Source organism: Arvicola amphibius, chromosome 7, assembly GCF_903992535.2.
Source record: "Arvicola amphibius chromosome 7, mArvAmp1.2, whole genome shotgun sequence".
Classification (NCBI taxonomy): domain Eukaryota; kingdom Metazoa; phylum Chordata; class Mammalia; order Rodentia; family Cricetidae; genus Arvicola; species Arvicola amphibius.
This window is the reverse complement of record NC_052053.1, coordinates 65809445-65836020: the sequence shown is the minus strand read 5'-3', so window position 1 is coordinate 65836020 and position 26576 is coordinate 65809445. Positions and strand designations below refer to the sequence as shown.

At 38.1% G+C, this 26576-nt stretch overlaps 1 gene segment (V, D, J or C); it reads right to left on the bottom strand.

Moving 5' to 3' along the window:
• Window positions 1–17739: 17739 nt before the first annotated feature.
• On the bottom strand, window positions 17740–19919 carry LOC119819824. The segment is given in 2 exon segments: window positions 17740–18059; window positions 19826–19919. Coding segments are annotated over 2 exon segments (414 nt in total).
• Between the last annotated feature and the right edge of the window lie 6657 nt (window positions 19920–26576).

Below are 26576 nucleotides of genomic sequence, written 5' to 3'. Positions count from 1 at the left end.
CTTTATGATGTTTTCTTAAGAGTTGTATGATTGTCAACTCTAAGCATGAGCTGTCATTTCTCCTTCTCAAGAGGTTTCTCTTTTTCAAATCAAATCTTTGTTAATTTTGATGGTATCCATATTTTTTCACATCCTCTAGGAACAAGAGTGAAACCCCTTCCCCAGCATAGCCCATCTCCTTGTTTCCATTCTGAGTTCAACATATCCTTGACATACACCAGCTGATTTAATTCAGAATTTTTTCTATTATCCAATGTATCTCTACTGCCATTGATCCTTTCTCATTAGCATTAAGAAAATTCAAGGTTAATAAAGCTTTATGCAATTTATTTTGGGGATATTTTCCATTCCTTTCTATTTATTTAACTTATCCTTTATAGTTAGATTTGAGCTACCTGTAATATGTTTTATATCATAATAAACAAAATATCTTTCATTTTCTTAGAGACCTGTGCTGGACCATTATCTGTCTTTATTTGTGCAGATATGCCCACGTGGGCCATAACCTCTAATAAATGTGTGATTACTGAATCAGCCTTTTCCAAGTCAAGGCAGTTACCCATTGAAAACCTAAATAAGTGTCAATGGGGTGATGTCCATATTTAATTTTCCAACTTCTGTGAAGTGGAACACATCCATCTTCCATATTTCATTCTCAGCATCCATTGTATGCAGGATCCATTCATCCGTTAGTGCTGATCTGACCTTTAAAGCCCCAAGTATCCTTTTGCATTCTAAGTTGATATTTTCAAAAGCCAGAGATACAGTAAGTACTAATCTAGCTTCTAGCTTCTGGGTCTGTTACTCATATTTGTACAGTTTGAATTGATTTTTGTAAAAAGTCACTAAAGGGTCTCTCTGTCCCTGTTTAATCCTGGTATATGATTCAATTCTTTTTTATAGTTCTTGAATCCTGTCCCAAGCATTTAAAGCTGCTGTGTGGCATATGTTCAAGGAGTGTTCATCATATAGAGCCTGGTCCTGTGGGTTTGAGTTATAGCCCTCACCAAGAGTTTGAATCTTGGGAAGCCTCAAATCCTGTTGCTTTTCCCAGATGTTCTAGAAGTTTTGCCCCTTCTTTCCAGTGACACTTCTATAGCAGCTACTGTCTATCTTTGAGGACCACTGAAACTAATTGAAGCCAATCATGTGGAGAGACATTATGGCTTGAAGCCCACATTTTCATCATTTCCTTAATAAATGATGGCTACAAGCCATAAGATACCATTGCTTACTTAATTTCCTTTAGATTGCTCATACCTATGGGTTGCTACTTTTATTCTTTGAATACTCTAGGGCATTTAGTACCAGATGGCTTATTAGAGGAGATTACCAAATAAGTAGCTAAAACTCTGGGTAAGTCATCTTGGACTCTGACATGTATTGATGAGGCAAAATCCTGTTTTTGTATCTTCTAGCCCTTCTCTTCAGTTCTGATATTTTCAACAATTGTTTAGACTCTTTTTACCACTGCATTTTGTAAAGTCTGAATCTTCTGTCCTGTATAAAGTTCTAGTGCCCTCATTCATACATTTTCCTTCTGGTCTTTATTCTTCACATATGACTCCAAATATGAAATTTTTCTGGTAAAGATAATGTCTCATCACTATACATAAAAATGGCATACATATTGCCTTCCTAGAGAGAGTCCCCATCCTTTAACCCATCATAACTTTTTAACAAATTTTAATTGTTAAATTCAACATTATGAATTCTTTCAGATAATTTATCAGCATGTTGTGACATGGATTGAATTTTGTCTTTCAAATTAATGTTATCCTTTCCTATGGTATTAAGTTTTCCAGGTAGCTGTTCATTATTACTCTGTAAAGACTGTATCATATCTAAAAGTGCCTCATTCTTGACTCTGTTATCAAACCACTTCCTTAAGGAAAAATATAAAAAAATGTTAACTCCCCAAATCACATATATGGATGTATAAGGACAATCACACAAGCCTTGCAGAATACCATCCATAACATAAGAAAAATGTTATTAACATAACATTTTTATAGTAAAGATTGTCTGTCATTATAAACCTTTCAATTTTGTTAATCCACTTACCTCCCTTAGAAAGTTTTGGTGAATTGTTGTAGGTATAATAATGATTTTGGATCAGCAGATGTCATGGTTGCAGCCATGTAGTGGAGTGTCATGGAGGAGTGATGACAGAAGGGGTGAACATGCCTGCTTTGGTTTCTCACAGAGTTGCCTGCTTTGTTTAACAGATTAAGTGCAGCTAGTAAGGACCATTAAAGTGATTCCATAGACAAAGAGAGTTTTATGGTGGCCAGAATAAGGTAGATACCCCAAATTTTCTCTCAGTCATGAGCCCCAATGTGTGCATCTGGCTAATGTGACACCATATTGATCACGATATGAAAAAAATGGCATGCTGCAGCAGGGAATATTGAGGTATTAGGCAATGGCAGGTAGGCTGCAGGCAAGAAATGTGCCCGGACTGGCAAACCAGGAGTGTGGTGGGTGTTTTAATAAATATTCCCACATGGGTGCCAGAAGAAGCGCAGCATGCCACATGAAGGGAAATGCGCAAGATCAAATTATCCCACACTTGCTCCAAATAAAGTGTAATAATAGGCTCTTTAATTAAAGGAGATCTCAAAGGTCACAATGGGGAACAGGAATGGAATCCAACATCCAGCTGTGCAAGACAGGAGAGCAAGAGTAAAAGCCCATGGGAGGGCCTGCATATTTTGGTACTCAAGGACATGCCTAACCAGGTCCACCCTCTCTAAGGTTATTGACTGAAGGATGTTCCCCATCATAACTATGGTCCCCACTTTCACTCATGGACCAGCTCCACAATGATGACATATCAGAGAAGGACCATAGGGATGTGAGAGCCAGAAGCAGCATTTAATGAAGGTTTTTTTTTATAATACTTCACACCCCAGTCCTGTAGAGAGTGAATCCAGCAGTGACAGACAGTTTGACTGTGGGTATCAGGAAATGAAGAGTAATACAAAACTCTAATTTAAATGAAAATGTCATTTCTCTTGTTAACCCACCCAGACATGAGACTGCTGTATAACATAATCTTCATTTTAATTCCCTGAGTGTCCAACACATTATTTGACAATTTCATAGTTGAACAATGTCCACATTGATAGAGCAGACTGAACACTTTCTTCCATGCCCACAACACTGTTTCTCATTCTTTTCCTTAGTCAATGACAATCTTTCCATTGGTTAAGAAGAAATTCATCATTTAGGATTGAATTTAGATTACTTTGGTGATTAAAATGTTGGCATTATGCATCCTCTTCTGCCCACATGCCTTGTCCAAAATGAAAGGTCCTAGGATCTGAGGATGGAAGGCAGAAAAATATTCACCCAAGAGAACATTAATTGTCTTCTCTTTCTCTGATCTAAGTGTTATCTTATTGATTCATCTCAGGCAAATATTAAAAACAAGTTACTTTTGAGAAGAAAATTGAGACTACTGTCTTGGGGGGTCTTTCAATTATTCCTATTATATATAATCATGGGACATACAAAAAGCAAAGAAGTTCAAGTGAATCCCTATACTATTGGTACTTGCTTTCTATTTCAGGGGAGGATTTTTGTCTGTACTGTTTATTCAATAATTTACTTATGTCAGTATGCACATACGGATGGATAGTCTTGTGGACATATTGTTAGATTCATGATACAATAACATGGAGACCATTTGCCTATACCGTTTCTCTGAATGACACTTCTCTAGCTCACATATGTGACACCAGTTCCTTCCAGTTAACAGTGAGTGAGAATTCCAGAGCTGTAATTTTGGAAGACTTTGTAGACAGCAAAAGCACTAACAAAAGCACACATTGTGAAAATCATAGAACTCAGATATTTTTGCGATGTACTGGTGAGAGATGGATACAGGAAAGCAACTGACATTAGCTAGAATGGGCACACAAGTGGCTAAGAATTTTGTGGTCTGAGGGCACACACTACACCTGCATAAAAATCATTACATTGGACTCCAAGTGGAAGGAAAATTTTTTATCAAAAAGCAAATGTTTAATAATTGAATTTTGCAAAAATGATGACTGTATAATTTTAAGGAATCCTATGTGTTTAGAAATAGGAAACTGTGGGCCGGGCAGTGGTGGCGCACGCCTTTAATCCCAGCACTCGGGAGGCAGAGGCAGGTGGATCTCTGTGAGTTCGAGGCCAGCCTGGTCTACAAGAGCTAGTTCCAGGACAGGCACCAAAGCCACAGAGAAACCCTGTCTCGAAAAACCAAAAAAAAAAAAAAAAAAAAAAAAAAAAAAAAAAAAAAAAAGGAAACTGTGGATAATACATTTTCTAATCTAAATTTGGAAAATCACATTAATTCAGGGCATTTGTGGATTATCTCTTGCATGTTAAAAGTAAGGTGGATGAATTAGAGATTATTTAAAGTTTCTGAGTTTCCTTACTGAACTTACAATGACTGTCATAATTACTGACTTCTGTTAAAATGCATGTATCTACAATCATGCATGCTCACACATACACACACACACACACACACACACACACACATATATATATATATTTAAATGTATAAAATTTATGTTTTGATTTGTATACAGCAAGAAACAAAAGTTTAGCTTAGAGGGTTTGTGAAAAAACAGATGTTTAGTGTAACAATAAAAACAAGTTTATCAAAATATAACATATATGACAGGGGCTGCTAGAAGAATTTCTTAGTTAGGAGGAAGTCATAGGTTCCAACACTAGAACACTGGCTTGTGCAGCATATTCCAGAACTTCATAGCTTCTGAAGCATTTGTCTAATGTTTCTGCAATATCCCCATTTGTCTTCAGAGTTCTCTGCCGCTCATGAATGTCTCTGTAGGGATTACTATCACCGGTAGAGAAATAGGGGGGCTGCACCTTCAGTTTGCAGATTGTTTGGTTTTATGTCTTGGAGGTGGCCCTGTTAATATTGAAATGGGCTTTGATAGCTGAATTGTAATCATTGCTTCCACCAACTCATATTTCTTCCATTCACTCCAGACCTATTTCCAGAGACTTGCAGAATGAGCTTACAGTATACCTGGTTTATTAGAACCCAGAAACAGTGCAAGTGAGAGACAGGGTATATGAGGGATATAAAAGGACAGGTCCTATCTCGGTCAGATGAACCTGTGGCATCTGGGGACAAGCAACATTACTATCAGTCATGCATTCTATAAATGACATGTCTAGGTGCCTCTTCTGAAACCTGGAAATAATTACAGCTAGGGTAAGTAACCAGGAATAGTAACAGTGCCAGGCCAACAATTCTCTGCTGGAGGATCTAGGCCTGAGTTTTCAGCCTGAGCCTGAGGCCTGCTTTGAATTGGGGAAAATTTCTGACAGAATAAAATAAAGCACATGGCTTTCATTTTTTCTTCCAAATGACTGGTTTTGTCTTGTGCTTCTTTGATGAAAATAAATGTATACTCATCAATATTATCTTTGCCCAGTCTGGATTTCCAATTCTGGAAAACCAGGGAACCATTTAGAAGCAAAACAGGCAATATTTATCATGAATCTGCATCGATGTAGTACAGGGAAAATACTGTGCCATGTCCTAAATGCACTTGTACTACTGTGTAACTTCCAGCAGAGGATCTAAGATGCATTACAGCCTTGGGAATCAGAAATACTGCTTAAGAAATGACTCAGAATTCTTCGTTTTGGTGTCAGTGGAGACACCTTATTTTTGCCGCTCGTCTAAAAATCCAGCTTGTGAGGAAGCAGCTCACTAACCTTTAGTGCATTTTCAGATGCTTATCTGAGTGGAGACCCAAGGAAGTTATTAGGGTCCATCTCACTAAGGTCAGACTGTTCCCCTTTACATTGCAGCCTTCGTACCTGGGGACTAGTCATTGCAGCTCTTGATTCCAGTCTCACTGTCTATCAATCTAAATATATTTTTATCTATCCTTCTTTGTCTTCCTACTCAGCTTGTAGCACAGAACAAAATCATGTTTCTAAACATGATTATTGCATTGCAGATAGATCATAAGGTCCATGGGTAATTGTAAAAACATTTATAAATAATATTTGGGAATATGGGCATAGATTTATCCATACTGCTTCATTCTAATTGGAGGCTCTGTTAATCTGCTATTTCATGGTGTATCCTGTGTGCTAGGTTTATCTCAGTCAGTAGTTGGGTGAAGCAATTTTTTGAGGCTATTGATGGTGACCTTTCAGGAGGCTTTGGTCCATGAATCCATATTTGCATGGAGGCAAACCACAGGTTCTCATCTTTGGAGATTCTAACCAGCGTCCATCTCTGACAAAGGATCCATGGCTTCTCTGACTCAGCCCTTCTTCCTCCCAGCATTCAGTTCTGTTTTTTCCACCTACCTAAATTCCACCCTATCAACTAGGCTGAGGCAGTTTCTTTATTCACTAACCAATGAAAGCAACATGCAAACAGAAGGAACTCCTACACCATTTCCCCTTTTCTGTTTAAACAAAAAAGAAGGCTTTAACTTTAACATACTAAAATTACATATAACAAAACAGTTACCAAGCAAAAATTATAGTTACAATATTTATATCTACTTTTTCTTTTATCATAACTAAGGAAAATTATAAGTATAAATTCTTTAACTCTATCAAAGACTTCAGAAGAATATATTGCCTATGTAAACTGGAAGTGCATTATAAACAACTCCCAAAACTCTACATTTGACAGAAATATCTTGCTAGGCACAATCACTCAAAGTTCTTCATTATGATTGGGGCATCTGTCTTCAGCCTACAGACCCATAGTATCCAGCAGACTTTTTCACGAAGCAGGAGATTTTAAAGACAGTTCAGTCACTCTCTTTTGTATCCTGCAGAATGTCTCACAGACTCTTTCATGAAGCAGGAACTCAGAAGAATCATCTCACCTTCAGTCAAGTTCAGAAGTCATTTTTCTACGGGTACTGCATGTCCAGTTTAGCAGTTGAGGCAAGAGCAGTTTCTTGCCCAAATGTCTAACCAACTCTATCTATTAACCTGTATTTTTAATTATACAAGACATTTTATATGAACTATACAGTCACAATATCTTAATCAAGAGCGGAAATATACATATAAAATTGACCTTAAATTTGTATTAATAAACTAAGATCCATACCACTGCAGATTATTTATATCTATATCATATCTCCTTTTAAATGTAAATGAACATATAAACAATATTTAGAAATATGGACACAGATTTATCCATAATGCTTTGTGTTGATTGGGGAAACTGTTAATCAGGTATTTCATGGAGTATCCTTGGTGCTAGGTTTTTCTCAGTCAGCAGCTGGGTGAAGTAATTGTTTGAGGATGTTGATGGAGAACTTTCAGGAGGCCTTAGTCCATGAATCAATATTTGCATGGAGGCAATCTACAGGTTCTCATCTTTGGAGATTCTAACCAGCGTCCATCTCTGACAAAGGATCCATGGCTTCTCTGACTCTGCCCTTCTTCTTCCCAGCATTCAGTTCTATTTTCTCCACTTACCTAAATTCCCACCTATCAACTAGGGCAAGGCAGTTTCTTTATTCATTAACCAATGAAAGCAACACACAAGCAGAAGAAACTCCTACACTATGTAATAACACTTCATAAAAAGCAATAGCATGCCACCAGGCTTGAGTTTTATGTTAACTGAGATAATAAAAAAGACAGTACCCCAGACGATGTCAAATAGTGAAGAGGAGAGCATGCTTGTATATGGGGAATCGAGTGCCTTGAGTTGAGAATCAGTTTAGAAAGTTCGTAGGAGATGGAGGTCTTTATTCTGATTCTTGATAAAAATAAATCACCATGGAAGGGAAGTGCAAAGCTATATTCAAACCTTGTTAACCTTTGTAGATATCTTGTTGTTAAGGGCAAACAGGCAACACTCCTTGCATATCACCATATCTTGCATATCACCATAGAAGCTTCATCTGGTGATGGAGGGAGATAGAGACAGAGACCCACACTGGAGTGCAGGACTGAGCTCCCAAGGCCCAAATGAGGAGCTGAAGGAGGGAGAACATGAGCTAGGAAGTCAGGACCACGAGGAGTGCGCCCACCCACTGAGACTGCAGGGCTGGTCTAATGGGAGCTCAACAAGGCCAGCGAGACCTGGACTGAAAAAACATGGGATCAAACGGGACTCTCTGAACGTGTCAGACAATGAAGGCTGACTGAGAAGCCAAGAACAATGGCATTGGGTTTTGATCCTACCGTATGTACTGGCTTTTGGGGAGCCTAGTCTGTTTAGATGCCCACCTTCCTGGACCCAGATAGAGTGGGTTGGACCTTGGACTTCCCACAGGGCAGGGAACCCTGACTGTTCCCTGGACTGGCAAGGGAGGGGGAAGGGAATTAAGGGAGGGGGAGGAAAATGAGAGGTGGGGAGGAGGGGGAAATTTCTCATAATAATAATAAATAAATAAAATAAAAAATGAATAAAAACAGTAACTCACAAATACCAATTATCCCATCAAACCATCTAATCCCCCTTATTTTTTTTTATCAATAAACACCTCTGATTCCATATAATACTTCCCCCATCTACTCAACCCTATACCAACCCCTAAATGATGTCCCTAAACCTGAGGGCAAACTCTGTTGGGAAAGGGGATGTCGTCCTCTAAGATTGCTTCCAGCTGACATGGGACGACATTCTTCTTAGGGGGTCCTGTGAAAGCAAATGATGGGAAAATTCCCAGATTAACATTTGGTCTGAGAAAATTGCAAATAGTCTCTGAGTGATTTGTGGAGGTCTGGCCAGAGTGTTGTCAAAAATGTGCACCATTCGAAATTGTCTTGTGCAGTTGGTACCAAAAAACAGGTCTAATATTAATGCTATCAATATCATGATGTCATAATAACCAGGTGGAGTTGATGTTGTGGGGCCCCATCTTCATCCTGAAAACTTCAAAAATTACTGAAGGAAAGTTTGTTGTTTTTTATGGAAAAGTTAAACATTATCTACAAAGACATACACAGACATATATATATATATATATATATATATATATATATATATATATTCAATGAAATGTGTAATAAAGACAGAAAGAGATATGAGGAAAGACAAAGAAAGTTTATCAAGTACATTATTATTCTTATTCTGTCCCATATCATGGCTCCTGACCTGAGACAGAAACTCTGAGATATCTCCTATCAACAGGCTTGGAATTGAAGAGGGAATGAGCCCATAGTTCAACTCCAAAACTAGATCTACATATTGATAAAGAAGTGTACATTAATAGATATTAAAATAAAAGGTTATAGTTACGGAACCTATTTAGTTTTATTGCTGATCTTTAGTGGGTCGTAACTAGTTTCTATCCGTCAGTATTTAAATATCCATGGTCCCTTAAATTCTTTTAAAGATGAGTGTTTTCCTGTGTAGATAAGAAAAGAACCCTACCCCCGACCTATATGTTTTTCTTACCATCAGTATGATTATTATCCTTGTGAATGAATTGTTATTTTTCTTTTCCAAGGGGCTTATCCTCTTCAAACCAAACCTTTATTAATTTGACGGTATCCACAATTTTTCCTCTCCTGTGGAGACAAGAACAAAGCCCCTTTCCCAACACAGCACATCTCCTGGCTTCCATTGCGAGGTCAGCACATCCTTGAAATAAACTGGTTGATTTAATTCAGCAGACTTTTCCATTATCCAATGTCTTTCTGCAGCTGTTGTACCCTTTTCATTAGCATTGAGAAAATTCAAGGTTAATAAAGCATTATGTAACCTATTTCTGGGGGTATTTTCCACCCCTTTCTGTTTGTTTAACATATCCTTTATAGTTCGATTTGATCTTTCTATGACTGCTTGACCCGTAGGATTGTACAGTATACCTGTAACATGCTTAATATTGTAATAAGCAAAAAACTGTTTCATTTTCCTAGAGACATAAGCTGGACCATTATCCATCTTTATTTGTTTAGGTATGCCCAGGATGGCCATAACTTCTAATAAATGAGTGATTGCTGAATCAGCTTTTTCTGAGCTTAAAGCAGTTGCACATTGAAAACCTGAATAAGTGTCAATGGTGTGGTGTACATACTTTAATTTGCCAAATCCTGCAAAGTGGAACACATCCATCTGCCAGATTTCATTCCTTTGAGTGCCCTTTGGATTAGCCCCTGCAGGCAGTGGTGTTTGGTTATAGAAAGAGCAAGTAGGGCATTTCTTTACAATCTCCTTAGCTTGTGGCATGTAATAAAAAACTCTTTCTTCAAGTCGGGTCTAAACAAAGCCCTCTCTAGAGAATTCTGGTTTTGATTCTTTTTCTCAGGATTTCAGCATAAATGTCAAGTAGATTGTGATTGGTGGTATAGGGAATTGAGTAGCAAAGGCACTAGAGTACAGAGAAAGCATTGAAGGGCATGGGAGGAATTCACTCTTCACATCAAAATATGAGGAATAGTTTAATCAATACACTACCACTTGCTTCATTCAATCAATCACCAATTTCTGGTCTTGGGAATTGTCATGTCTTTTTGTATTAGGGCTCACTTTGATTGCACCTCTTTTTTATTTACCAAATTACTATATGGTCATATTCTCCATATTCACAGAATTTAATAATGGGATAAACTGTTTCTTCACTGTGTATTTAGAGATGAAGATGTGGCACAGAAGAAATCAGATCTAGTCCAAGTTTCAAGTATCACTTTTATGCCATATATTAAGGCTCCCATCCCATTTCCTCAGGTTTGGCTTACAGTCACTAATAGGAGATAAAGCTTGGTGATATGACTGCTCATATTCCTTACCTTTCAATGCACTTCAAGACCTGGGCATTATTTCCTGCTCCGTGTCAGGGATAAGAGGTCTCCTTATGAGTGGTTACTCATAAGAAAAGGCCCAAGGCTCTGCAAACAAAGCAAGTAATTGCCATTGACTCTGGTTTCCAACCAGAAATAGATAAAAGATGATTTTACTGAAGACATCATTATGCACAGTTTGCGGGATCAAGCTGAAAATAGTCTAATTTACATGAAAGAATCCATGGTTGATACTCTAAACCCCCAGGCTTCGGGAGGTCATAGTTCTTAGAGAGGAACCTACTATAGTCATTTTGCTAACTGGACATATTAGTAAATTTATTCCAAATATTTATGTTTAAACACATAGTTAGTCTGATCTCTGCCTTCATCAAATAAGCTTCTTTTGCAGTGGAGAGTTGCTTAATTCTGAGACACATAACTTTTCAAATTGCTTAGAACAAGTGAATGTGTTCAGCTCTAGTGGGCATCTATATCACCTCCTCCATGCCAAAAGAATACCTCAGTAGAGAGGGTGGAGAACATGTAAAGCCCAGAGAATGAGGAGGAGTGCTATGCCTTAGAACTCCATGACAATGTGAGCAGACCAATAACAGATCCTTATTTTCATCAAATTTGAGTTTGACAAATATTATCTTTTTGCTTTGAATGCCCACTTGGTCTTCTCCAGTGGGATCAATCAGATTCCAAGAATGTGATAGAGGATAGACCACAATACACAAGCCTTTCCTGAATCCTACAGGTGCCACAACCTGGAATATCTGATATTCAGATCACGGATCTGTGACTCAAATATCACTGAAGAGACACAGAACTTATTTTCATGTGAATAAGTGTAAGTAAGTACTCTTTTGAGGAAACAATGGAGAAAGAAATGTATCTACATGATGAAATTAAAATATTGTAAACTTTTAAAGTGTGTTTAAATACCTTGGTAGAGGTAGGGTATTTTACTTTAGCCAAAAACAAATTGACTACACACCAGGAATCTGAGAAGACCAGAATAGATCCTAAGACCTTCAAAGTACAATGCCATTTGACAGCATTTTCAGAGACATAAAATTCAGGGACACCTTAAGCAGGATGTTAGCCAAGAACTTCCTGCAGGCTTATGAAGCTCAGATGCTATCTGGTTCCATGTTATAAGTACCAGAATATAGCCAGGATCAATAATAAATTTGATGTTCATGTTTCATGTGAGGATGATAGTGGAAGAAGTCAATGTTGATGGTGTATGAGTCCTACCAGGATATTCCTGCATAGTCAGTTGGCTCTTACCAAAATCTTAAATTCCAGTGTAACTGGAGAATTAAGTGAAACTCTGTTGGGAATCTAGGGACCCCACTGTCAATGACTCCTGAGTCTCTTCAAGGTTGATCCTAGTACCCACAGCATAGCCAAGTCTTCCCTGTGTAATGCTCTCTATCTTGTTCGGATGAGATCATAATATGTATAGAAAAACAAAAATTACAGTGGAAAACAGAACTTAAAAAATATTCAGATGCATTAAAAATTAGTACAGACTAAGTTCTAGAAGATTACATTGGAAAAAATATTTCTGATACACAGAGCAAGCCAAGAAACTGAGAAGACAACCCTTCATGAGCTTGTGCATCTACTTTGATTCAGCACTCTGAAAAAACTTGTGATAGTACTGGCTAGTCTCTGTTGGGTTTTTCTTTTCTGTTAATCTTCTTAGAAGGAAGTTACTAAGCAAAAGTATTTGCAAAGGGAATGAGTTCATGGTAAAGTCACACATTATTTATAATTATCTTCTATTTGAGAGGTAGATCCTTATTCTTAAGTGTTTTGTAACTCATTTTCCTATGTGGTCTACAAATGGCAATCATTTAATGGGCCACATTATCATGACAATACCAGCCTGGCCATTTGTGTTGTAGTTAGAATTCCATCAACGTATGTAGAGATGAGCTCAGGCAGGCCTGCTTTTCATCCCACCCAGCTCCCGCATAGCTAGCTTAGCCCCAGAAATAACAACACACAAACTGCATTCATTTAAACACTGCCTGGCCCATTAGTTCCAGTCCCTTACTCACATCTTGATTAACCCATATCTAATAATCTGTGTAGCACCATGAAGTGGTGCCTTACCGGGAAGATTCTAGCGTACGTCCATCTTGTGTCGGAGCTTCATTGCGTCTGACCCAGAGAGCAGAGGCATGGCAATTTATTAACTTCCCTTCCCAGCATTCTGTTCTGTCTACTCTGCCCACCTAAAGGCTGGCCAATCAAATGAGCCAAGGCAGTTTCTTTATTCACCAATGAAATCAACAAAAACAGAAGACTCTCTCACATCAAACATAATACAAAATAGAATCACTAGAAACAAAGAGCCTCAGCTGGGAAGTATGCCTCCATCATTTTGGTCTGCATGCAAGAATTTGGGAGCCATTTTCTTGTTGAATGACTGATGTGGGAGGGCCCCATGCTGATGTTGAAGATGCCATCCATAAAAAAGTGTTCCTGGTTTGTATAAGAAAGCAGACTGAACAAACATGGAGAACAAGCTGGTAAACAGAGTTCCTGGTTTCTGATTCAGTTTCCACCTTCAGGTTTCTAGCTTGATTTAATGTCCTGACTTTCCTCATGATACACTTTGAGAATTAAGATGACAGAAATCCTTTCATTCACATGTTGGTTTTGCTCATAGTGTTGATCACATTAATAGATCACAAGGTAGAACAATTGAAAATTCTTCTCATGAAAATAGAAAAGTAGAAGACATGGCAGGCTGATCTATTACAAACTCAGCCACATACAGAGTCTCTCTTCCAGTTGTAGCCACACATTCCAACATATACAGACAGAGACACACACAGACAGAATAAAAGTCCCACTTCCATATACAGTCCCATAGCCATCCAACATACCCACAATCAGAAACACTCTTCAATACACAGGTAGAGGGGATGATTTACTTCTAATTTGATGGGGTCATCTGGGTGGCCTGGACTTTCTATATAGACTAGGCTATGAGAGCCATTTTTGCTTCTCTCTCCCTATTGAATGAATTGAGACTATGTTTGACCATGCCCAACCAACAAATGCAGTGTTGTCAATATTCAATGAATTTATTTCCTTGAAAAATTTCAACACAATATATTCTGATAATTATTTACTTTCTATCTTCTTTTGCAGATCCTGCCTATTTCCCCAATTCTAGACTTCCATAAAAAGTCAGAGTTTTAAGGATCATTTATGAGGACATATAAGGGTTTTGACGTGAGGCATTCATTTCCATATAGAGTTAATGGTTCAAAAATCTATAATTGACAATAAATTTTCTCTTTTAAAAATTATCTTACAATACATGTATTTGCTTTTACATATTACAATTTTTTTATCAATATATAGTGATAATATCCAGGGCTCAAGAATTGGCTCAGTGGTAAGATGCCTGCCTTCCAGTATTAGTATCTTAGCTTGATTCACAACACTTAGCTTAGAATCAGGTTGTGATGGCTTAACCTATATTGCCAGCACTTGGGGGTGGCATTGTGACTTGAGGTATTCTAAATCTTGCCATCCTAAGATTCTCTCTGCATATTCGTTCTGCAGGATCACTGTGATATCAAAAATAAGATAGAAATCAACTGGTAAACATACTCAGAATCAATGCTAGCCTCCAAACACACTTGCAAACCATGTATTGTGCACACACAGTCTAGCTAGTTAACAATTTTAGCATTTGAACACTGTCCTTACCCAGCATTGGATTCATGGTTTGTAGTTATTTAGAATGGTGCCATTGATGCTGTAGACCTTGGATGAATTGCTTGCTGCAGAACCCAAGAGAGGAACTCCTGTAGACTTGCTCCTTCTCTGCAACTTTCCAAATGTACTTCCTTTGGGGACTTTCATCCATTTTCCACCCATGAGGGTGGCTCATTTAAGACTATGAAAGCAAGAAATGATATTTGTCTAAGTGCTTAATTTCTATTTTTATGTGAGATTGGTTCTTAAACTTAAGATCTTTCTTTTTTTTTTTTTTTTTTTTTTGGTTTTTCGAGACAGGATTTCTCTGTGGCTTTGGAGCCTGTCCTGGAACTAGCTCTTGTAGACCAGGCTGGTTTCGAACTCAGAGATCCGCCTGCCTCTGCCTCCCGAGTGCTGGGATTAAAGGCGTGTGCCACCACCTCCCGGCCACTTAAGATCTTTCTTATTGGCACAAAGCACTCTACCACAGAGCTACAAGCCTAGTACATTTTCCACAGAAAATAATTTTTGATAACTGCATTTATGCACTACTAAAATAAACACCAGGAACCAAAAATTATTTTTCCTTGATGCCCAGTACTTATAACTGATTCTGTAAAGGATCAATTTACTGCCAGGCTCCCAGCACTCAGGAGGCAGAGGAAGGTTGATGTCTGTGAACTTGATGCCAGCATGGTATACAAGAGCTAGTTCCAAGAAAGAATCCAAAGCTACAGAGAAACCCTATCTTGAATACACAAAACAAAAACAAACAAAAGGATCAATTTTCTCAGCATATATTTGAGAATGTTGGGGAATTGATGATAAATCAAACCAAACCAAACAAAGAAACCAGAAAGAAGAGAACAAGGAGAAGTATGGAAACTTCACCCTTAGGTGTTGACTTCTATTCTCATTCTGGACTCCATGACCTTTTCAAGACTGCTGTGTAGTTGAACCATAGCATGTGCTTGAATCTCACTACTCATGTTCAACACCACACACCTGAATAAAAAGAAAAATAAGAGCAGACTGCACATGTGAGTAACAGTGTCTGTCACACATCTAAAAGAGGAAGGTGGGTCCTGTTGAGCTGTGTTCTCTGCTTCTCGTGCTTTGAGAATCACTGGGATCTTAAAGAAGAATGAGAACTGGAATGTCTTCAGAAGCTTGCTCAGGGTAATGGAGGCCCTGAGCCTGAAGTCAAACCTTGAATCCCAGTCTTGCTGCTTACCTGACCTCAGAGAAGGTTTCTGTGGTCAGATGATGTTTCAGTAACCTCTGTAAGGTAAACTATTTATAGATGATGAGAAAGTATGCATCTCTGAAGAAGCACACAGGTACTCAGACATATACACAGAGACAGATATACAACAGAGACAATCCTTTCTGAAAACACAAGTACAAGGGCAGATTCATGTATGTATATTAACATCATAGAATATTTGAAAAAAAAATTTCCACCTTTGTCATTCATTCTACTTAAAATCAAATTAACATTCTCATCTATAATGTACTGTGATTACATTGATCTAGTCCACTACCCTCTCTCCTTTGACCCTTCTGTCCTTTCCTACTCTCATGTCTCTTTTCTCTCCTCCCCTTTTCCCTGATTTCCTATACTAACTTTGCTTCTTTTTTCTGTTCATCCTGATGTGAAATTTCAGGGTCACATAGCCTTGTGTAATTCTCTGGGGGACACCCACAGTTTTCCTAATGTCTTATTAGAACCACATTCCCATTCCCACAGGAAAGGCGTCCGTTTTCCTCCATTCTCATAACAATTGATCTCATTCTTTCCTTGGGTAAATGGCACTCTTATCATTGGTTACAGGCAACTAATTCTTTGTATTTAAGATTCATTTCCATGGTTGTTAGAAATGTCAGCTTTAGGCCACCTCTTCTGCCCACTTTCACCAGTCATGGTGAAGCATCCCAATCAAAGGATGGAGAGCAGAACAATGTGTGCTCATGAGGACATCACCTCTCAATTCTGGGTTCTCAGAGCTATCTGTTAACTTCCTGATTCAAAACTTAGAGTAGTGAGAGTAAGGACATTTCTTGGAAAGAAAAATTGAACTGTTCTCTTGAATGACAGAAACCATGTTATAAACATTAATGGTGGTAATGATGCTTCAGATGCAGTATTTATTATTCAAAATGATAAATATATTTTAAATATTACCATTTGAATCAAGATCTCATATAAACTACACAAGAACTAAACCATTGAGCTAATCACAGCATTTCATGAGAACTTTTTAAAAAATACACTGTTTTAATTAGGGGTGTATGTTTCTGTGTGGGTAGTGTAGTGCTCATGGAGTTAAACAGATGGCACAGGGTCCTCAGGACTCACATGAGGTTCTGAGCTGCCTGTGTCTTCTAGGGTTTACAATCTTCTTTGGCTTCTTCGGGAACTGATGCTGATCACTAAATTTTATAATTTTGCACTGTGTGATAATTTGCATTTTGTTCAGGTAACAATACATCTTTATATTTAAAAAACAAATAAAATGGGGCTGTGAAATTCAAGTTTTTGCTACACAAGAACCTGTCAGTGGGTTCTGATCACAGAACTCAGAATACATAATTAAAAAAGAGAAATGGGTGTGATAGCCAACCAGATATACCATATAGGGAAAGTGAAGATAGAACAATAAGTGAGACTCACTGGACAACCAGACTATGTAGGCATTGAGATCCAGGCCCAGTGATAGATTTTGTGTCAAAACAAGTGGTACAGATTGTGAGAAAAATGCACCATATGTCATCACACACACACACACACACACACACGCACACACACACACATACACACACACACAGCACACACACACACACACACACACACAAACAAACACACACCTGGAGAGAAGTGAGCGAGAAAGATTGAGAAATAGAGAAAGAGAGAAAGAGGAAGAGAGACTGACTGACAAATAGACAGAGATAAGGAGACAGAGAGAGCTAAAAGGAAACAAGGAAACACTGTAATAAACAAACACACACAACACAATTTGAAATAGAAATTTAAATAATCATTTGGACATTCAAGGATTACTACACACTATACCTGTAGAGAAAATCCCTAAGTGTGATATGGAGAGGCAATGCAGACACAGAGAAGTTCAGTCTTCCATGCTTCTCTGAGCAGGCTCTTCTGTGAACCTGATTTCTAAGTGCTCTCAGCGCCCCCTGCTGGTTCTGTGTTCCCCACAGGAGTGTTTGTGTCTGAGCTCATAGTAGCATTCACTCACTGTGTCTGTTGGCACAGTAATACATGGCTGTGTCCTCTGACCTCAGATTGTTCATTTCCAGGTACAAAGTGTTCTTGGCATTGTTCCTGGAGATTGTGAACCGGCCCTTCACAGCATTGGTATACCTGGTGGTACCACCACCTTGATTAATTTTTGCGACCCATTCCAGCCCCTTCCCTGGAGCCTGGCGGACCCAATTCATCCAGTAGTTACTGACTGGGAATCCCGAGGCTGCACAGGAGAGTTTCAGGGACTTTCCAGGCTGCACTAAGCATCCCCCAGACTCCAGCAAATGCACCTCACACTGGACACCTGTAAACACAAAGAATTCTGGTTAGAAAACTGACACAAAAGACATTTTGTTCTCTTTCTCATCTCCACACAACACCTAGAGTCTCATCTTTATGAATTACCTTTTAAAATAAAGACAAAGGAAAACAATATGAGCCCTAAGTCCATGGTGAGTGTCCTGTGTTCAATGCTGAACTCTGACTGGGAGGACTTGAGAATCCAGGGCTTGTCTCTTCTGCCAGAGCTGCAGGGTCAGGGCAGGGCTGGTTTTTATGGGCACAAAGAAGCCGTATTTGCATATCTTCCTGCTGTAGAAGGCTCTGTAGTTGGACCTAGGCAGAAGGCAGTACTCAGTGCAAGATATAAGTCATACACACTGATGATAGTTACAGAAATTGAAGCATTAACTTAGCTCTGTGTACACATTTTCCTTGTTAGGAATTCACTACACTATTTAGTTCTTTTTTCACCACAGGCATAGAGAATGTTGTGTTTCTACACTGTCATGTATCTTTAGGATCTATGTGAAATTTTAAAGGTCTGAAAACACCTGTGTTTCTAGATATTAGCTCTGTCCTAATGCTCTGCTGGACATGGCTTCTTCCTGAGACCGGACTTGCATAGGATTACACCTGCCTTTAAGTAGAATTCCTTTGCTGTGACAAGGACACTTAAAATTTTACACAGTTCTTATAGGGGCTGTCATATGGCCCCAGGAATCTTGCAAATGTGATGTTCCTTTTTACTGTCTGTCTTCCTCTCAGTAATTGCTATGGAGATATATTTGTTTGGGATATTCTTGGTCAAAAGTAAAAACCTGGGATTAGAATAGAGGTATTGGTTCTGATATATTTTAGGGCCAACAAATTCATTAAAATTTTACCATGTTCATCCATTTCAGGAGCAAACATGTAAGCTGATCCTCACACTGACTCTGGAAATATGACAGTGGAACCTTGCCTTGTGGAGAGGATAACGATGGAAAACATGGGACTGCACGGTAAGGTAAATTCGTGTTAATGTAAATCACCAGGGAAAGGAAATGAAGAGCTATAATCAATCTTCTCTGTCTGATTCTGGAGAACATCCAAAATTTCCTATGTATTGGTATCTCATATTTTACATCCCTCATTTTGTTGTGCATTATCTCTCTATTGTGAGTGGCAGTGGTAGAGCTAGAACCTAACTTAGGTGTGACAATCATCCCTGCAAATACTGATGAGAAGCCAACACTATGAGTGCTGTGTTCATATTATTCATGATGTTCAGAAAATTAGAATATTTTTCAGAATTATTCTGTATGTCTCATCTTGGGTTTCTCATTATGGTAAGAAAAATCAGGGGAGGCGTATCACAGAAATGAGGACACATTTCTGATACTACTATATTTGGGAACTTGGTATAGGTTATTTTACTCACATCTTTTTGACTTTGGTTACTACAGAGATAATTTGTATCTGTATTCTGTACTCTCTTATTCCCTGGGCTTCTCTTTTACATGAATATGTCTAGAAGGAAGTCACTAAACAAAAGTCATTTGCAAAAAAAGTCAGTTCATGATAAAGTCATATATTATTTATTATTATTTTCTATTTGAGAGGTGGATTTTTACTTTTGAGTATTTAATTACTCATTTTTTCTTATGTGGTGAACAAATGATACTCATTTAAATTGGCCATCTTATCATGACAATACCAGCCTGTCCATTTGTACTATTGTTAGAATTTTGTTAACACAATACAAAATAGGGTAATCAGGGAACAAGGAACCTCAGCTGGAAAATATACCTCCATCATATTGGTATGCAGGCAAGACTCTGGGAGCCATTTTCTTGATTAATGACTGATATGAGAGGGACCATGCTGATGTTGGAGTTGCCATCCAATAGAAGGTGTTCCTGGTTTGTATAAGAGAGCAGGCTGAACTACCATGGAGCACAAGCTAGCAAACTGTTAATGGATTCAGATTTAGTTCCTACCTACATGTTCTTACCTTGATTTAATGTTCTTGTAGTGAGGAGTAGCAGGCTGTGTTCCTGCCACCCAGCTCCCGGCCAACTGGCTAGCTTATGCCCCAAAATAACAACACACAAATTGTATTCTTTTAAACACTGCCTGGCCCATTATATCTAGCCTCTTCTTGGCTAACATCTTGACTAACCCATTTATAATAATATGTGTAACACCACGAAGTCGTGTCTTACTGGGAAATATTCAGTATGTCTGACCTGGTGGCTGGCATCATGGCGACTGTCTCAGAGAGGAGAGGCATGATGACTGTCTGAGACATCTGCCTCACTTCCTTCTTCCCGTTCTGTCTACGCCACCCACCTAAATCCTGCCCTATCAAAAAGCCAAGGCAGTTACTTTATTAACCATTGAGAGTTCTCCATAATGTTCTGACTTTCCTTATGATGGATTACAAGAGTTAAGATGACAGAAACAGTTTCATTCACATGTTTTTGTTCATAGAGTTGATAACATTAATAAATCACAAGGCAGGACAACTGAAAACTCTTCACATAAAAGTAGGGATATAGGGAATATGACAGGCTTCACAACTGCAACCTCAGCCACACACAGAGACCCCCTTCCAGATACAGTCACACATTCAAATATATACAGACAAAGACACATACAGAGAGAATGAGAGTCCCACTTCCTGATACAGTTCCCTAACCATCCAACACATCCACATCCCAAAACACTCTCACATTCTTAGGTAGAGGGGATGACTTTCTTCTTTGTTTTTTGTTTTTTTTGTTTTTTTTTTTTTTGACAGGGCAATCTGTATTGCCTGAACTTTTTATATAGACCCAAGCTACAAGAGATTTTATTGCTTTTGTCTCCCTAGTGAATAGATTAAGAATTTGTTTTACCATGCCCAACCATCAAATGCAGTGTTGTCGATAATTAATGAATTGATTTTCTTAAAAAATTTCAACACAATATATTCTGATAATTGTTACCTTTTCCTCTTCTTTTGCAGATCCTGCCTATCTTTCCAATTCCAGAATTCCAAAGTAGTCAGTGTTTTAAGGGTCATTTATGAAGACATATACGCATTTGGACTTAAGGCATTCATTTTCGCATAGTGAGTTAATGGTTTAAAAATCCATAATTCCCAATACATTCTTTCCTTTAAAATTATTATATAGTATACATATTTGCTTTTATAGATTATACTTCTTTTATAAATATATAGTGATAATATCCAGAGATCAAGTGTTGGCTCAATGTTAATATGCCTGCCCTCCAGTATTAGTATCATACCTTGATTCACAACACTTAGCTTAGAAGCTGGGTATGATGGTTTATCCTATATTCCCAGCACTGAGGGGTTGTGACTGGAGAGGCTCTAAGGCTTCCCCCCAATGATTGTATCTGAACATGTGTGCTCCAAGCTTACTGTGTGATTCTGTCTCAAAAATACAATAGAAATCAACTGATAAACATGCTCAAACAAAACTCTAGCCTCCAGACACATGTGCAAACTATACACAGTGCATACACAGTCTGGTCAATTAGCATTTCCAGCCATCCAAACATTGTCTTTACCCTTGTCTGCATTTGATTCACTGTTTGTAGTTATTTAGAACTCTGTCATGGATACTGCAGACATTGGATGAACTGATTTCTGTGGAAACCAAGAGATCAACTCCTGTAGATTTGTTCCTTCTCCATAACTTTCCTACTCTGGGAAGTGCCATTCCTTGTACTACAATGAGATTGTCTCATTTAAGTCTATAAAAGTGAGAAATTATATGTGTCTAAATGCTTATTATCTATTTTAAAATGAGTTTGGTTCTTAAACTTATGACCTTTCACATGGTCACACAACACTTTTTCACAGAGCTACCAGCCTAGCTCAATCTTTCAAAACATCACAATTTTTTTCTAGAGAAAATGATTTTTGATGACTGCATTTATGCACTACTAAAAGAAACACCAGAAACCACAGATTCTTCTTTGTTGTCCAACATTTATAACTTATTAAATAAGGGATCAGTTTGCTGAGCATGGATCTTGCAAATGTTGAAGTAGGGAGGATAAGTCAAACCAAACAAACAAACAAAAAAAAAACAGAATGTTGAGGACAAAGAGAAGTAGAGGGAATCTTCACCCTCAGCTGGTGACTCCTATTCTCATTTTGGACTCCATGACCTTTTCAAGACTACTGTGTAATTGAACCACAGCATGTCCTGGAATCTCACTATTTATTTTCAACACCACATACCTGAATGAAAAAGAAAAATGAGAAAAGACTGCACATATGAGTAACAGTGTGTGCCCCACATTTAAAAGAGGAAGACATGGGCTGTTGAGCTATGTTCTCTGCCTCTGGTGCTTTGAAAGTTCTTGGGATTATAAAGAGAAATGGGAACTGGAATGTCTTCAGAGGCTTGCTTTATGTAAGAAAGTCCTTGACCTGGAAGTCAAACCGTGAATCCCAGCCTTGTTGCTCACTTGACCTCAGAGCAGGTTTCTGCTGTCAGATGATGCTGTGGTAACCTCTTTAATGTAAACTGTTTATATATGATGAGAAAATATGTATCTCTGAAGCAAGAGCACAAGTACCCTGACATATACAAACAAACAGATATATAATAACAAAGGCAATCAGTTACAAAGATACACTTACAAGAGCAGACAGGTATATGTATATTAACATTGCATGCTATTTGAATATATTCTTTTTCCACCTATAGCATTCATTCTACTTAAAAACAAATCACCAAGCTCATTTATAGTGTAATGTGACTACATTGATTCATTCCACTATCCTCTGTCCTCTTTATCTCACTCCTTTGACCCTTCTGGCCTCTCCTACTCACATGTCTCTTCTATATCTCCTGCCTCCTTTTCTGCTTTTATGCACTATCTCTGCTTCTTTTTCTGTTCATTGGGAAGTGAGATTGCAGGATCACATTGTCCTGTGTAATTCTCTAAAGGACCCCACAGTTTTCATAATGTTTCAGTAGAACCACATTTCCATTTACACAGCACAGGCATCCCTTCTTCTCCATTCTAATAACACTTGGTCTAATTTTTTTCCTTGGGTAAATGGCACTCACATCATTGATTAAAGGCAACTAATTCTTTTGGGTTTAAAATCCATTTCTATGGTTATTAGACATGCTAGCTTTATGCTACATTTTCTACCCACTTGCACTGGTCAAGGTGAAGAATCTCAAACAGAGCATGGAAGGCAGAAGAATATGTGCTCATGAGGACATGGTGTGCATCTTAACTTTGGGTTCCCTGAGCTATCTTTTAACCTCCTGACTCAGAACTTAAAGAAGTGAGAGAAATGACTTTTTCTTGGAAAGAAAAATTAAACTGTTCTCTTAGATGACAGAAATCATTTTATAACTTTTAACAGGGAGTAGTGATGTTTCAAATACGATATTTATTATTCAATATGAGAAATATAATTTTGAAATATTACCATTTGAATAAATGTCTCATGTAAACTACACAAGAACTAGAACATTGGGCTAAATCACATCATTGGATGTGAACTTTTTAAACAATACAATTTATATTGCAGGTATATGTTTCTGTGTGTATAGTGTCATGCTCATAGAGACAAACAGATGGCACAGGGTCCTCTAGACTCACATGTGTTTCTGAGCTGCCTGTGTCTTCTAGGAATTATAATCTTTGGCTTCTTCAAGAACGGATGCTGGTCATTGCATAGGATTGCTTTTGCCCTGTTTTGTGATCTGCAGTTTTTTTCTGGTAAGAGCGCTTCCTAAATTTAAAAAGCAAGTATAACAGGGCTGTGAAAATCAAGTTTTTGTCACCTGGGAACACTTCAGTGGGTTCTAAACATGGAACTAGAATCCACAACTAAAAAAAGAAATGGGTGTGGCAGTCAACCAGGTATACCATATAGGGAATGTGTAGACAGAACAAACACTCAGAGTCACTGGACAACCATACTATCCAGTCATTTAGATTCAGACACTATGTATATCACTAAAATGGAACTAAAAATAGTGTGGTGAATCCTTAACAAAGAAAATTTAAACACAGAGTTTACATTGATGCTTCAATTTCTATAACTGTCATCAGTGAATATGATGTCTTATAATTGCTGTGAGTGCTGACTCAGGACAAGGTTCAATTACAGAGTCTGATATTGCAGGAAATGTGCAAATAAGGCTTCTTTGTGCCCATAAAATTCAATCCTGCACTCTCCCTGCAGCTCTGGCAGAGGAGACAAGTCCTGGATTCCCAAGTTAGGGTGCAGCACGAAACACAGGGCACTCACCATAAACTTAGGGCTTATATTGGATTTCTTGCTCCTTATTTTAGAAGGTAATTCATAAAGATGAGATGCTGTGTGTTGTGTAGATATGAAACTGATAAAAAATGTCTTCTGTGTCAGTTTTCTAATCAGAATTCTTTGTGTTTAGAAGTTTCCAGTGTGAGGTGCAGTTGCTGGAGTCTAGTGCAGCCTGATATCCCCTTTTCTTTAAAATTATCTAGAACAAATCAGAGGACACACTAAAGAGAAGAAAATGTCAAGGTCATCTCTATACACAATTGTTACTTCTTTTTATCTTCAGAGCAAAAACATTGCCTGTGCCTATTTGTTCAATAATTTATTTACCTTAATGTGGATGTATGAAGTCCTTTAATTCATATTGGTAGGCTATCCTTTAAATGTTCTGGATATTCTTGGTCAAAAGAAAAATCCTTGGCCGGGTGGTGGTGGTGCACGCCTTTAATCCCAGCACTCGGGAGGCAGAGGCAGGCGGATCTCTGTGAGTTTGAGGCCAGCCTGGTCTACAAGAGCTAGTTCCAGGACAGGCTCCAAAGCTACAGAGAAACCCTGTCTCGAAAAACCAAAAAAAAAAAAAAAAATCCTTAGAATTAGATTAGAGGTATTTGTTCTGATATATTTTAGGTCCAACAAACTCATTAAAAATTTTACCCTGTTCATCCATTTCAGGAGCAAATATGTAAGCTGATTTTCACACTGACTCTAGAAAATATGACAGTGGAAACTTTGGGTTCAAAATTGTGTGGAATTATTTAATTCACTGTTATGTGTTCTGCTGTCAGGATTCTAAGAATGCAGTCAATGTGGTCTCCAAAGCTTTGTCACACACTATTGGTGTCAATGCATAAATTTCCAGAGAAGCCTCATCCTCAGATGAAAAGATTCTTGTTTCCTTTTTAAACTTGCTACAAGTCTATGTTCCATTAACATGGAGCCCACCTTCAACTCGGCTTTTCTGAGGACACTTCTCTAGCTCACACATGAGAAACCAGGCTCTTCCAGTCAGCAAACACAGAGTGCTGATAAAATTTCTGGGAGCCTTTGTAGGCAACACAAGCACCAACAAAAGCACAAACTAAAAATCATAGAACTCAGTTGCCCTTGTGAAGGACTGAAAAGAGAGGAACCAGGGATTAGATCTGATGTCTGCTGTGATGTGCATATTTGTGGCTGAGAATTTTGAGTTCTGAGTTGTGCAATATGCATGTAGAGGAATTATTAGCTTGGACTTTAATGTTCAAGCTAATATTCAAGAAAATGTAAATATTCAAAAATAGAATCTTGCAACAATTATAACAACTATATGCTTTCATAAGGTCCTATTTGTTTAGAAGTAGGAGACTGTGGATGGTTTATTTTCTAAGCTAACTTTGGAAATTGAAATCAATTCAGGGAAGTTGTGGCTTCTCTATCACAAGATTAAAAGTAAAGAGGATAAATTGAAGATTTTAAAAAATTCCTAAACTGTCTTACTAAATTTACAGTCAATAAGTTTCATAATTTTAGACTCTTAATTATATACATATAACATAAATATAAAATAATTATATATACATATATACATACACATATATATGTATATGTGTGTATATATATATATATATATATATGTATATATATATATATTGCTCAATTGTCTGACCAGAAACAATTAGACATCTTAGAGGAGTGTGGGGACACACAGATGATTAGTGTGTAATTTAAAAACAAGATTAATTCCCAATAGTGGGATTGCTGGGTCCTGGGGTAGGTTGATCCCAAATTTCCTGAGAAACCTCCACACTGCTTTCCAAAGTGGTTGCACAAGTTTGCATTCCCACCAGCAATGGATGAGTGTACCCCTTACTCCACATCCTCTCCAGCAAAGGCTATCATTGGTGTTTTTGATTTTAGCCATTCTGACAGGTGTAAGATGGTATCTCAGCGTTGTTTTGATTTGCATTTCCCTGATTGCTAAGGAGGTGAGCATGCCCTTAAGTGTCTTTTGGCCCTTCGGACTTCTTCTGTTGAGAATTCTCTGTTCAAGGAAGCCAGGACCGCGAGGAGTGCTTTTACCCATTGAGACGGTGGAACAGATCTAACGGGAGACCACCAAGTCCAGTCGGAATGGGACTGATGGAACAGGGGACCAAAGTGGACTCTCTGAATGTGGCTGACGGTGGAGGAGGACTGAGAAACCAAGGACAATGGCAATGAACATGAACCCTACAGCATGGACGGGCTCACTGTGAGCCTTGTCAGTTTGGT